The sequence below is a fragment of the Oncorhynchus keta genome, chromosome 3 (assembly GCF_023373465.1).
Source record: "Oncorhynchus keta strain PuntledgeMale-10-30-2019 chromosome 3, Oket_V2, whole genome shotgun sequence".
Classification (NCBI taxonomy): Eukaryota; Metazoa; Chordata; class Actinopteri; order Salmoniformes; family Salmonidae; genus Oncorhynchus; species Oncorhynchus keta.
The window spans coordinates 7361081-7376375 of record NC_068423.1 but is presented as its reverse complement, the minus strand read 5'-3'; the positions used below and the strand labels follow the sequence as shown (position 1 = coordinate 7376375).

The 15295-nt window shown below is 43.4% G+C and overlaps 1 protein-coding gene across 4 annotated transcripts in view; it reads left to right on the top strand.

Moving 5' to 3' along the window:
* The first annotated feature begins 2730 nt into the window (after nt 1–2730).
* The window catches only part of LOC118364650 (signal transducer and activator of transcription 5B-like), a 33503-nt gene continuing 20938 nt past the window's right edge, over nt 2731–15295 (top strand). For 2 of the 4 annotated variants that reach the window (XR_004821631.2, XM_035746374.2), the window contains exons 1-8: nt 2733–3444; nt 5316–5456; nt 6374–6530; nt 8708–8797; nt 9004–9184; nt 9634–9764; nt 10646–10797; nt 11058–11213. Coding sequence is in view for 3 of the 4 variants with exons in the window: in XM_035746374.2 (XP_035602267.1) it covers nt 5329–5456; nt 6374–6530; nt 8708–8797; nt 9004–9184; nt 9634–9764; nt 10646–10797; nt 11058–11213 (995 nt within the window). In the remaining variant the exon portion in view is untranslated. Of the gene's footprint in view, nt 3445–5315; nt 5457–6373; nt 6531–8707; nt 8798–9003; nt 9185–9633; nt 9765–10645; nt 10798–11057; nt 11214–15295 lie in introns of all 4 variants that reach the window. The other 2 variants (XM_035746367.2, XM_035746359.2) reach the window with 2 other exon arrangements.

Here is a 15295-nt window from a genome sequence, read left to right as displayed (position 1 = left end):
TTTTTTTATCATAGAAAACACAATTGCTTGTTCTGAACTTAAATTATACTAATGACGACATGAACCATCATCATCAATAACTTTAGTTACAATGTCTAGAAACCTATGGAGGACTCTGTCCATAACCTACACAGCCACTTTACTGCTGACGGGGGTGTAGTTTATACACACCTCCCCTCAGGTTACAGGCTCACTGAAGGGATTCAATTAAGCTGCCAGGGTTTTTAAAATTGAACTAGGCAAGTCAGTTAAGAACAAATTCTTATTTACAATGACGGCCTACCCTGGCCAAACCTGGACAATGCTGGGCCAATTGTGCGCCGCCCAATGGGACTCCCAATCACAGCCAGATGTGATGCAGCCTGGATTTGAACCAGGGACTACAGTGACGCCTCTTGTACTGAGATGCAGTGGGAAAGTTAATTTAGCATGGCCTGGTGTCCTCGGATTGGGGGAGCTTGTACATTTTAGTCCATTCCATTGGTCATTAAGTGAAATCTCCACCCACTCACGGCACCGGACCATGCAAAACTAACTTGCCCATTCATTTTATGCTGTATTCATAGCCAAGTGTTTCAAGCTGACCACCATTGTCCCAGTTTCCCAAGAAATCCAAGGTAACCTGCCTATATGATTATCACCCTGTAGCACTCCGATATGTAATTATGAAGTGCTTTGAAAGGCTGGTCATAACACACATCATCATCCCAGACATCCTGGACCCACTTCAATTCGCATTCCATTTGCAACAGATCCATAAGATACTGCCCTCTCCCACCTGGACAAGAGGGGAAATAACTATGTGAGAATGCTGTTCATAGACTTCAGCTCAGAGTTCAACGTCATAGTCCCCTCCAGGCTCATCACCAAGCTCGGGACCCTGAGACTGAACACCTCCTTCTGCAACTGCATCCTAGACTTTCTGACGGGCTAGCCCCAAGTGGGGAGGGTAGGCAACATCACCTCTGCCACACTTACTCTCAACACGAGGGCCCTTCAGAGGTGCGTGTTTCATCCCCTCCTACACTCCCTGTTTACCCACGACTGCGTGGCCAAACACGACTCCAACACCATCATAAAGTTTGCTGATGGGAACTGGCGGTAGGCCTGTTGACCGATGGCGAGGAGGTCAGAGGCTTGGCAGTGTGGTGCCAGGACAGCAACCTCTCCCTCAACATCAATAAGACCAAGGAGCTGATCATGAACTACAGGAGAAAGAGGGGAGAGCACGCCTCATTTACATCAACAGGGCTGTAGTGGAGCAGGTTCCTTGGCATCCACATCACTAAGGACCTAACATGGTCCACACACACCTGCACAGTCGTGAAGAGGGCATGACTTCGCCTCTTCCCCCTCAGGAGGCTGAAAAGATTTGGTATGGGCCCTCGGCTCCTCAAAAGGTTCTACAGTTGCACCATCGAGAGCATCTTGACTGGCTGCATTATCACTTCGAATGGCAAATGCGCCACCCCGGACCGCAAAGCACTACAGAGGATGGTGCGGATGGCCCAGTACATCACAGGGGCTGTACTCCCTGCAGGACTTCTATATCAGGCGGTATCAGAGGAAGTCCCGAATAATTTACAAAGACTTCAGCCTTCCAAGACATACAGTGGGGAGAACAAGTATTTGATACACTGCCGATTTTGCAGGTTTTCCTACTTACAAAGCATGTAGAGGTCTGTCATTTTTTATCATAGGTACACTTCAACTGTGAGAGACGGAATCTAAAACAAAAATCCAGAAAATCACATTGTATGATTAATTAATTAATTAATTTGCAGTTCAATCCCTGGCTGAGTCATAACCAAAGTCTGTAGAAATGGGACCCAATGCGTCTCTGCTTGGTACTCAGCATTAAGGAGTTAGATTGGGGGTAAGGCCCATGGGTTGTACACAGCTACTTCTTATAGTGAATAGAACCACAACACCTTCAGTGGCTTAATGTAGTGGTGGAAAAAGTATGCAATTGCCATACTTGAGTAAAAGTAAAGATACCTTAATAGAAAATGACTCAAGTAAAAGTTAGTCACCCAGTAAAATACTACTTGAGTAAAAGTCTAAAAGTATTTGGTTTTAATGAAACATAAGTATCAAAAGTAAATGTAATTGCTAAAATATACTTGAGTATCAAAAGTATACATAATGTCAAATTCTTTATATTAAGCAAAGCAGATGGCATAATTGTATTTTTATTTATTTGTGGCTAGCGAACACACAATATTTGACAAACCAAGCATTTGTGTTTAGTGAGTCTGCCAGATCAGAGGCAGTAGGGTTGACAAGGGATGTTCTCTTGTTAAGTGTCTGATTGGACCAAATGTAACAAGTACTTTTGGGTGTCAGGGAAAATCTATGGGGTAAAAGGTGCATTATTTTCTTTAGTAATGTAGTGAAGTAAAAGTAGTAAATAGTAAAGTACAGATACCCCAAAAAACGACTGAAGTAGCATTTTAAAGTATTTTATCTTAAGTATTTTAAAGTTTTACACCACTGTCCCCATGTGAGGGGGAACTGTAAACGAAGCCAAGTGAAGAGTCTGGAGGCTATTCGAGTACCTTCCCGCGAAATAGTGATGAGCAGACCGAGTCGTATCAGTGAGCCGGCTCATTTGGCTACCAAACGGCTCTTCGTTCAAAATGCTTAAAAATCGACCTTGAACAAAAAAAATGAAATGCGAAACTACGTTTTTTTTTCACGCACTGCAAACATCCGCGTGAACCAGATTGATGCGCTCTCCCCACTATGTATTGCTTCTGTAGTGAGGATTCATCCTCTGTAGATAATTATTGTCTCTTATCTGCAGAAAAACTTTGCCTTGAGCTCATAAAGCAGTAGTAGTAGGATGCAAATCAGGGAGCCAACTGAATGGCCTTCACCGATGCGATTCGCTCCCCGAAAAAAGATCCGTTCATTCGCGAACGACTCATTATTACCACGTAGGAGAAACCAGAGCTGCGTCTTTAGGATATGCTTCTGATGAAGCTGGACCAATAATAACAACAGAACAAAGAATTGTCTGAGTTTTATTAGACTAGAGCGGAAATACATTACAATATGCCCCCACCCGTACCAATGTATTTAGGGTCTACATTGTAGTTGGTGTTACACTTGCATGGCTTTGTGTTAACAAGCTTATATAAATAACGTTAGCATATTTTAGCTAGCTATAACCAAAACGAGAATTCTCCCCGGAAGTGGGTGGTGCATGCAAATAGTTTTATGCTAACGTTAGTTAGTTAGCTATATAGTAGCAGCAACAGCTGGTTGCTAGTTGATTTTCTTGCCAAGCAAATTGAAAACTGGCCATTACGATACCGGTAATGGTTCGATATGACAAACCGCAACATTCTGGGTAACATTAAACACAAAACGTTTTGAAGGGCTTAGTTTTGGTGTTTCCTGTGCCCTATGATCTAAATCAGAATTGCTGTCTGGATATAGGTAAGCGACTGATTGCACTCATGTTTTTCTTTACATTTCGAAATATTTGTAAACTAACTTGACTGACGTTAGCTAGCCTGCAACCTAATGCACGATTTGCATTTTATTTCTAAGGTCCTAACTAACTATCTAGTTGGTTAAATGTGTCGTCCAACTAACGTAATCAGATAGCTAGCGTTAGTTAGCTACAGTAGCTGCTATCAACACGCATGTTTTCACTGGCAAACAGGCTAGGTAACGTTAGCTAGTTCATCTATGTACTTTAACAATACTCACTTAGCTAAATAGTTAGCTGGCTAACTGAGTTAGTTAGCTACCTAGCTTCGAATCAAATACAAATATCACACATGTGCCGGATACAACGCATGTAGACTTAACCGTGAAACGCTTGCCTTGAGCATTCCCTAACGGTGCTAGCAGTAAAGTTAGTTAAAGCAAAGACACTAGTTACAGTAGGCAACTAAGTTAGTTGGCCAGATCACAAACTATATTGTGCCTAGTTATAGCTAGCTAAACTGTTTATCACAACAGAAGTATAACTGTCAATCAGCTGGCTAAACCCGAAAGCGAAATCAAATGCTCGCAAAATGGACATTCCATGATGTGGTGCTATGAAGCTACATGTCCAACGCTGTCTCACACACATTCGTATTATATTATACATCAGTGTCAGTACATTGTAAACATGGCAAACACGCCATTCATACAGCTACCTATCCATACAAGTAATAGTTTTTGGACAGCTAATGATTATACATGGAACGGTTTTTAGACTGGCCAAAAACCCTTACTTGTGTTGATGGCTAGCTTCATGAATTGCGTGTTAAAATCAAATTGTATTGATCACATGCAGATGTTATTGCGGGTGTAGCGAAATGCTTGTGGATGAATGTGCTGTTTGATTTTTATGAGACAACATGCAAACAATATTTTTCTGCTAAAGGGTTTGAAGAATTCTTGTTGGGCTCAAAGCATACTACTAACTAGTCTCTCAAGCTTTTGCATTCATGTCAGCAGTTTAAGGCAAATTACTGGACCGAGAATAGTGTTCCTTGATCATACATTTGAGTATGCCAATATGGTTTTGCAAACTTTGAGGAATGGCAGCATCCATATCCCAGTTGACACTGCAAACCTGGAAAAAGATGTGTGTATCTTCTATCCATGCAAAAGACTGGGCTGCATCGCTAGAGCCTACTCTGGGTTAAGACTACTAGCTAAATTGTCATTCCACTCCTAACCCAGTGCTGGCACCAGATTTGGAAAGGAGTTTTAGGAATGGGTTTAGGCTCAGTCAATGGCACACGTCCCATCACCTGTTAAACCAATGCTTTGGCAATGGCTTGGCTGGAGTAAGGTTTTTGCATGTCCAGATTTAATGAGGTTGTTGGTCAACAACATCCTGAGTCTGTCAGCTGCTGGTCCTTCTCATTCTGCCGGTGACAGCCCGGAGCATAGAGTTTCTCCAGGATAGGACACACAGCCTATTTATTTTATTGTCACCCCACACACAATTTAAACTTTTCCCGTCTGTCTCCCCGTTACTCTTTACTTTTCCTTCATGCATCTCGGACACTATCCTTTCCTCTACTCTCCATCCTCACTTGTTTCCTCTGCTCTCCCTCATTTATTTGTCCCATCTTTTCTTCTCCTCTACCCACTCACACCCTACTTCCTCCTCTCCCCTTTCCTTCACTCACCATTTCCTTCACTCACCCTATCTCTTCTGCTCTTGCTCTGCTCTACCAACTCTAACATTCTCTCATCCCTCTGCCTCTGCCTCTCCCCTCCACTCTCCCTCTTTTCTCCACTTCACTGCATCTACCCCTTTCTCTCACCTCCTTCCTGTGTCTTTGTGTGCTCGGGGCAAGGGGCTGAAGGAGGATGGCGGTGTGGATCCAGGCCCAGCAGTTGCAGGGGGATGCGCTGCACCAGATGCAGTCTCTCTACGGACAGCACTTCCCCATAGAGGTGCGTCACTACCTGGCCCAGTGGATCGAGGGGCAGCTCTGGTGAGTTTACACCACTTTTCTCATGGCTTTTATCCATTTTCCCCTCTTTTATTTATCCAGGTTAGTCTTATTGATCATATTGATGGCTGCAGTCCTAATGCATGTCTTAATATAGGCTTCAGTTTATTTATATTTATACAAATCATGCACACACTCAAATAGGTGCTTAAATGTCCCACACACAGGTATTTTACTTGAGACTTGAATTTGCATTGGCCTTGCTTTAACAAGGGCATGATATGCACTGCTCATGCAGAGTATCATTTTTCATTTGACAAGCTTCAACTGAATGACGCTTTGACTTAGCCACAAAACAGTTGTTGCAAAGTGCACTGACTGAGAAAAGGGTGAAATATGTATTGCATGCGGGTGTGTGCACAAGAGCGGTAGCAATGGCATTTGTTAGTTATTTTTCCGCTTATTCTCTGTAGTCTTGAGTGGGTCTTGACAGTTTTAGTTCACTTCCAAACAGTGGAGAATTTAAGGTTAAACATTAGTGTGTGTGTGTGACTGTACAAGAAAAGGAGTCTGTCTTGTTTGCACATCTGATTGTTGATCATGTAAAAAAAATTAGGGTCTCTTAGGGACCTGGAAACCCAGAGAATTTTAGGCTAAGTGTGTGCGTGTGTGTTTCTAAGGAATTGAGTCTAATTTGACAGGGACAGTAGCACATTTTAAGATTTCACATCAATGTGTATGTGCTGGAAATGGCTATGGAGCTAGTCTACATCTGTAGTACTTGTGTGCACGTGAGAAAACAATGTTGTGCGAAATGCACAGAAGGTTACACAGGACAAAAGAGAGCCTGTGTGTGCTACATTTAGAGAGCTGGAGATGAAGGCATGGATAATGAGTATATAAACCCATGTCACGCAACTTAGTACTTCTGATGTTGTCTGTTTGACCCCTGATTCCAGGGATTCTGTGGAGCTGGAGAACCCCCAGGATGAGCTGAAGGCCAAGCGTCTGCTGGACAGCCTGGTGCAGGAGCTGCAGAGGAAGGCCGAGCACCAAGTGGGGGAGGACGGCTTCCTGCTCAAGATCAAACTGGGACACTACGCCAGCCAGCTCAAGGTTAGAGACCAAAGGGGCTAGAGTGTGCACCCCAAGTAGTAGCGGATGTCTGGTGTAACGCAGCTTGAATTACATGTCTTCTGGTTCTCCAGCACAGGAGACTATGCCTACCCCCAAAAAAAAAAGACTTGTAGCATCTCGAAGCGAACCTAACGTCTCTGTTTTAGGTTGATGCACCATTGAGCAGGTTCCATAGAAATGCCTGTCTGTAGTTATAACACTACCTTTATGGGAGAGACACCTACACTAGTTTGTGTTCATTAACCTCTCTGGGATATTTGGGACGGTAGCGTCCCACCCCACCAACAGCCAGTGAAAGTGCAGGGTGCCAAATTCAAAACAACAAAAATCTCATAATTAAAATTCCTCAACCATAGAAGTATTTTACACCATTTTAAAGATACAATTCTCATTATTCCAACCACAGTGCCTGATTTAAGAGAGGCTTTACAGTGAAAGCACCACAAACGATTGTTCGGTCACCACCAAGTCACAGAAAAACACAGCCACTTTTACAGCCAAAGAGGAGTCACAAAAAGCAGAAATATAGATAACATTAATCACTAACCTTTGATCTTCATCAGATGACTCTAATGACTTCATGTTACACAATACATGTTTTGTTCGATAAAGTGCATATTTATATCAAAAAATCTCATTTTACATTGGCGTGTTATGTTCAGTAGTTCCAAAACATGCGCTGATTTTGCAGAGAGCCACATCAATTCACAGAAATACTCATAATAAACATTGATAAAAGATACAACTATTATACATGGAACTTTACATTAACTTCTCCTTAATGCAACCGCTGTCAGATTTTTTATTTTTTTTTACTTACGGAAAAAGCACACCATGCAATAATCTATGAGTACGGCGCTCAAAGCCCAAACCAGCCAAAGAGATATCCGCCATGTTAAGTAGTCAACATTAGGCAGAAATAGCATTATAAATATTCACTTACCTTTGATGATCTTCATCAGAATGCACTCCCATGAATCCCAGTTCCACAATAAATGTTTGATTAAGTTCATAATTTATGTCCAAATACCTTCCTTTGTTAGGGCGTTTGGTGAGCAAATCCAAACGCGTGCAAGTCCAGACGAAAGGTCGGACGAAAAGTCCAAAAAGTTCTGTTACAGTCCGTAGAAACATGTCAAACTAAGTATAGAATCAATCTTTAGGATGTTTTTAACAAATCTTTAATAATATTTCAACCGGAGAATTCCTTTGTCTGTAGAAAAGCAATGGAACGCGAGCTAACTCTCACATGACCGCGTGTCATGAGCTCAAAGCATTCTGCCAGACCTCTGACTCATTCCCCTCTCATTCGGACCCACTTCACAGTAGAAGCCTCAAAGTTCTAAAGACTTGACATCTAGTGGAAGCCTTAGGAAGTGCAACATGACCAATATCCCACTGTATCTTCAATAGGGAATGAGATGGAAAAACAACCAACATCAGATTTCCCACTTCCCGGCTGGATTTTTTTCTCAGTTTTTCGCCTGCCAAATGAGTTCTGTTATACTCGGACATCATTCAAACAGTTTTAGAAACTTCAGTGTTTTCTATCCAAATATGCATATTCTAGCTTTTATGGCTGAGTAGCAGGCAGTTTACTCTGGGCACTGTATTCATCCAAGCTACTCAATTACGCCCCCCCAGTCACCAAGAAGTTAAGGGACGCAGCGTTTCTGCACTGAAAGATGAAAACAAGCTTCTCTAAATGGTCAGGTCTGGGTTTTCTTCCGTTTGGTGCCTAATTATGGCCCAGCTCTGTTACAGCAGGAGGTGGCTAATCCGGCGTTGGCTCACACTGAATTTTTGGCACCTTGAAATGAAGCAGAGGATTAGGAAAATTCCAAAGGCGTTTCTCTGTAGCACTCACTAACTTCACAACGTGGTATGAAATTGTCACTGCTTCGAGGGTCAAGTGGTAGTGTTACAAATGCCTGGCGTCAATACTGATGTTAGCCCACAAAACCCATTTCAGTTGATTGATCTGAGTGAGTTACCTCCTTTAGCGAAGGGTACTGAAGTGCATCCTCGGCGTGTCCTCTGTGGAAGAGTATTGAAATCTTGTGGCTGTGCGCCTTTTTGGTTTTGTGTCTGCAGCTGTTTCTGTGTGTACACTTGTGTGTGTGTTTGTATGACAAATGCATCCTTTCCTTTCTCAGAGCACTTATGACCGCTGTCCTCTTGAGCTGGTGCGCTGCATCAAGCACATCCTTCACTCGGAGCAGAGGCTGGTGCAGGAGGCCAACAACGTGAGACTTACGCACACAGAGTTTATTGAGCTGGAATGACTCCCTATTCTACAAGACAGCAAATCATATCAATTGTACAAAATTCTTTGTTCTATGATGTCGCTCTCTGTTGAACGGGCCCCTGGCGGCCTTGACTATACTTCATCCTGCTGGAGCTCTGTCATCCAATTGGACTGCTCTCTCACGGCCTCTCTCCCCATTGGCAGGCCGTCGGGAGTGGCGGTGGGGGTGGGACCATGGACAGCCTGTCCCAGAGGCACCAGCAGATCAACCAGACGTTTGAGGAGCTGCGCGTGTCCACGCAGGAGACTGAGAACGAGCTGCGCAAGCTGCAGCACAACCAGGAGTATTTCATCATCCAGTACCAGGAGAACCTGCGCATCCAGGGTGAGACGCTGACTGCCTATATTACAGCAGCGCTTCTCAATGCATTCCTGGAGCGATTAACCCACTTGGGCACACTGTAGCAAAACGTTTCGCAACCAAAACAAGCATTTCTTGTTGGACAAGTTCAGGTAGTTCCTCTCCATTTCACGCTGTTTTCTTCCATGTTGTGCCTAATGAATACGACCCAGATTCAACTAATCGACCGTGCCTCAGGGCCTTGATGAGCTGAATCATGTTAGCGGATCAACCCTGTTAGTGGTTAGAGTAAAAGCCTGCATACTCTGTATAGTAGCTCTCCGGGTGGGTGTATGTAACGGGGAAATTAGATGTATTTACCCATGCCACCACCTCCCCTTCTCCTTCAACCTCCCTCCTCTCATCTTCTTCTTCCATTCATCACCCCCCCTCTCCTTCTCCTCCTCCTTCCCCCCTTTCCCTCCACTCTGTAGCCCAGTTGAGCAGTCTGTCAGCCGTGCCGGCAGAAGAGCGAACCCAGAGGGAGACCAGCCTGCAGGCCAAGAGAGCCACTGTGGAGGCTTGGCTCACCAGGGAGGCCAACACACTACAGAAATACAGACTGGTACGCTACTAAACACACACACACACACACACACTGCAGAAACAGACTGGCAGATATACAGTGCATACACAAGCAAGACATTCAATACTACGAGATTGGATTGGCTTTACTTGGCTCATCGCGCTCTAGCTATTCCTTGTGGCGGGCTTGACGCCTGCAGACTGACCTCGGTCCTCAGTTGAACGGTTTTTCCTCCGACAGATTGGTGCGACTGGCTCCCATGTTAAGTGGGGTTCGGCGGGGGATGTTTCGGAGGACGTATTGATCAAAATTGGGGAGAAAAGGGTGGTAAAATACAAAAAATAAGTTCTACACAGGGTGGTGGAAGTGCATGGTTATGAGCTTGATGCTCCTTTCCAATAAATATGCAGGGTCTTATTCTGGTGACATGATGATCGATGCCGTTAGACAAGTAAACTCTTCTTTCTCTTATCCATAATAATGTCATCATGTAGACTAGCCTACCCACACTGTATCTGCCAGCTGTTGGCTAGAGTGCACATGCCAAGACCAGAGTAGGCACATTTGCTATTTAACGCAACAGTTTTTGTGACAGAACTATCGGTAGATTTGAAAATGTGCCGGAAACATGTTGAACTTCAGATTTTTATTCGGTACATGAAAACTTAAGCAATAAAGTACTTTTTGTGTGTACTTGAGCTGACTGTTTTTTTTATTTTATCCACAAAAAAAACATGCCACTGGTGGGAACATGCACATATTTTCTTTAAGCATATTCTAGAATATTCGCATGAAAATCTGTCGCCAATTGGATGGAAACCTAGCTTGCGTGTGTGTCTCTCCATTTGTGTGCGTTTGCAATTTTAAAAAGTAACATTTTATTTTAAATTATTATTTTTATTTATTTTGTGTGTGTGTAGGACCTGGCGGAGAAGCACCAGAAGACTCTGGGCCAGCTGAGGAAGCAGCAGACACTGATCCTGGATGAGGAGCTGATCCAGTGGAAAAGACGTCAGCAGCTGGCCGGCAACGGGGGACCCACTGAGGGGGGACTGGATGTCTTGCAGTCCTGGTGAGTCCCACCACACACACTCCCAGCTGTCCATTGCAGTCGATGCTGGCGACCCTCCTCTTGGGTTGCGGGGTGGGGTGCTTTAGCGCTCCTGGCGCTGGTGTGCCACTTAGTCTCTCTCTCTAGCCACTCTCCTTTACAAATTGAACACAAACCGCTTTCCCATCCCTCACTCTGATTCTGTTTTTGTGTGTGTGTGTGTGCGCATCTCTGCTTATGTGTGTGTTTTCTTGGGGGCTTGTTCTTGTTTCCCTCTCCAGGTGTGAAAAGCTAGCGGACCTGATCTGGCAGAACCGGCAGCAGATCCGGCGGGCCGAACACCTGACCCAGCAGCTACCTCTGCCTGGCCCAATGGAGGAGCTGCTCACCAAGCTCAACTCTGACATCACCGACATCATCTCCGCTCTCGTCACCAGGTAGGGGTGGGTGTGTGGGGGAGGCATGTGGTGTTTGTTTTCCAGGTTATCCACAATAATGCAAAGAGTACAGGTTTGTTAATGTGCTGATCATGATGTGAGTGTGTATGTGCTTCTGTACTAGTTTGCAGAACTGCATGCTCAGGGCAGTATAGCCTGATAGTTCTGTGTGTTTGTATTTGTAATCATTTGCCTCCAATTCCAGTCTAATGGAACTCATTTTTGATTATTTAAGAAAATACAAAGTGTTGGTCCAGATTCTATATATACTGAACAAAAATATAAACGCAACATGCAGATATTCTCAAAGATTTTACTGAGTTACAGTCCATATAAGGAAATCAGTCGATCGGGATAAATACATTCATTTCAAATCTATGACGGGGAATATAGATATGAATTTGTTGGTCACATATACCTTTAAAAAAAAAGGTGTGGACGTGGATAGGGTTGCAAAGGGTCGGGAGCTTTCCATGGGAAGTTAAGCCTTTGAATTTGGGAGATTTTGCTTAAAAATATTAGCTTATAACAGTGAACCTTTTTTGTGGGATACAAATTAGGCAATTCTAGGTTTTGTGGCATATTACGGTTAAACTATCCCCAATGGAATTGCAACCCTCTGCATGCACAGTGCATTCTTCCATCACATGTACAGCTGTTTCTCAAGTTCTTGCACACTAATGATATGCTATTGAGCCCACACTACTAAACTGTCTGAGCCAAGGACTACATGCTTTCTGGTAAGTTTTGATTACAATACTGGGTGGGGTGAATATATTTTATGACATTATTTTTTGTTAATTAGTAAATAGTAGCATACAGCAAAGTGTTTAAAGTAATTTCTAACTTAACCATTTCTGCTAGTTAGTTTTTTTGTGATCATGTGGGTTTTATCTTGCTTGAGCCTGCTGAGGAGTGTTAATTCACCTTTTTCCATACATTTTTCATTTTACAACATTTATCTTACAAAGGAGTTGTTTAATCTAACTGCCTAACTTTATCTACATGGAATATTATTATAATTTTTTTTTTTTTTTTACAATTGTTTTTCTAATCTTTACAGGATAATGCCACTGGCACTATCTGATGGGTGGAGACATTTCACCGTAGCTCATGTAGAAGGAAAAGCTGTGTACATTTGCAAATACTGTGCCAAATCATATGTGAAGAATGCAACAAAGATGCAGAATCATCTGGCCAAGTGCATTCAGTTCCCTCAGCGCTCACAACAAGCAACCTCTGACAAAAGTCCCTCTACTTCTATTCGAGGTGAAAATGATTAATCGGACACCTTATCGATAGCAACAGCTCATGGTCCTCCTGGAATCAGAAGTTATTTTTGACTCAATGGAGGAATGTAGTCAGATGCATACATAGCTCGAGCAAGACATTCAACTGGTTCACCGCTGCTCACAGGCAATGTGTATTGGAAGAGATTTCTGAATGTTCTTCGCTCAGCATACACCCCTCCAACCAGAAATGCTTGATCTACTAATTTGCTGGATGCGGAGTTCAACAGAGTTTAGTGAAGGTCAAGCAAATCATAGAGAAATCAATCATCTCTGATGGGTGGTCGAATGTTCGTGGGCAAGGAATAATTAACTACATCATCTCCACCCCTCTACCAGTATTCTACAAGAGCACAGACACAAGGGACAACAGACACAAGGGACAACAGACACCGGTCTCTACATTGCAGATGAGCTGAAGGCAGTCATCAATGACCTTGAACCACAGAAGGTATTTGCACTGGTGACAGACAATGCTGCTAACATGAAGGCTGCTGTGCTACTCATGCATTGAATCCGCTCCTCAAGGATATCATGGCACTGAAAACAATGGATACACTCTACAGGAGAGCCATGGAAATGGTTAGGTATGTAAAGCGTCTTCAAGTTATAGCAGCAATCTACCTCACAAAGCAAAGTGAGAAGAATAAGAGCACCACATGGAAGCTGCCCAGCAACACTCATTGGGGTGGAGTTGTCATCATGTTTGACAGTCTCCTGGAGGGGAAGGAGTCTCCAAGAATTGGCCCTATCAGTCTGCCGATATGGACAGCCGCATCAAGAGGATCCTCCTGGATGATGTTTTTTGGGAGAGAGTGGTAAGCAGCCTGAAAATCTTGAAACTTATAGCAGTAGCCATTGCACAGATTGAGGGAGACAATGCCATTCTGTTTGATGTTCAGACTCTGCTTGCAGATGTAAGACAAGAAATCCGTACCACCCTGCCCACTTCAATGCCCTGCGAACTCCAAGCAGAGGAAACTGCAGTTCTGAATTGCATCAAAAAGCGTGAAGACTTCTGCCTGCAGCCCATACACACCGCAGCGTATATTTTAGACCCCAAGTATGCTGGCAAGAGTATCCTGTCTGGTGCAGAGATCAACAAGGCCTATAGTGTCATCACTACCTTATCTCACCACCATGGCCTGGATGAGGGCAAGGTTCTTGGAGGTCTGGTAAAGTACGCTTCCAAGCAAGGGCTTTGGGATGGAGATGCAATATGGCAGTTGTGCCAACATGTCTCATCTGGTGGAAGGGACTTTGTGGATCTGAGGCTCTTTCCCCTGTTGCCTCCACCGTCTTCCAAATCCCACCAACATCAGCCGCTTCAGAGGGCAACTGGTCCTTGTTTGGGAACACACACACCAAAGCACGCAACAGGCTAACCAATACAAGGGTTGAAAATTTGGTCCAGGGAAATTTGAGTCTTTTTGCGCCCGACAACGAGCTATCTTCAACAAGGTAGGAAAGTAACTGTGAAGATGAGGCCTCAGAGTCTGATGTTCAAAAATTGGACATTGAGGAGGTCCAGGGAGAAGACATGGAAGCCTGAGAGGAAGACAACCAAAGCTTTAGTTTCTAGACTATCATCTTACAGATGTATGTTGAAAATGTTATTGGGAGATGCGATGGGTCAATCAATATTCCCTTTTGTCCAATGAAATCATCCCATGTGACTCATTTGAAGTTCAATTCGTAACTAAATGTTTTTATTTTTATTGGAAGGATTTAATAATTTCCAATTATGTCTACTTATGATAAGGTAAACTATTTGTTTCTGTATGGTAAATATATCCAATGCAAAAAACATCTACATTTAATTGGTATTAACCTTGTTGAGGATGGCTATTCAGTCTGTCTACAAACAGGCTCTCAAAGTGCTTGATAGGAAGCTCAATAGCCATCATCACTGTTACATCCTCAGAAAGCATGAGCTCCTGAGTTTGGAAAATCTTGTGCAATACACCGCCACATGTCTTGTATTCACGATCCTAAATGGCCTGGCTCCCCCTCCACTCAGTATTGTTGTTAAACAGAAAACCCAAACATGTGGATCTGCTGCCATAAGGTCTGCGATGAGAGTTGACTATAGTTCCCTTAAGGAAAAGCACCTTTAGTAAATACGCTTTCTCTGTGAGAGCTTCCCATGTCTGGAATACACTGCCATCAGACACACACACACACACACACACACACACAACTGCACCACCTATCACACTTTAACAAAATGTATGAATACATGGCTAAAGGTCAATCAGATTTGTGATCATAATCCCTAGCGGTGTATTGCCGCTTTCCATGTCTGTAGCATGTGAGGTGTGGAAACACTTTGTTGCTTTTATGAATTTTATCTGGCTGCTTTTTGTTCTGTCTGTATACTACGTCTTGCTTGTCCTATGTTGCGCTGCGTGTGCTCACTGCTCAATGATTGTCTATATTGGAATTGTTTTTAATAACCTGCCCAGGGACTGCGGTTGAAAAGTAGCTGGCTGGCTAAAACCGGCACTTTTACTGAAACGTTGATTAATGTGCACTGTCCCTGTAAAAATAAACTCAATATTAATTTGCTTTATATTCCCACGGAAAGTTTCCACCTCACAATTATCCCCAAAATGTGTATCAGAAAACCAGTCAGTATCAGGTGTAACCACCATTTGCCTCGCACTTCTCCTTTGTAATGAGTTGATCTGACTGTTGATTGTGGAATGTTGTCCCACTCCTCTTCAATGGCTGTGCGAAGTTGCTGGATATTGGTGCAAACTGGAACATGCTGTCTTACTGAGCATCCCAAAC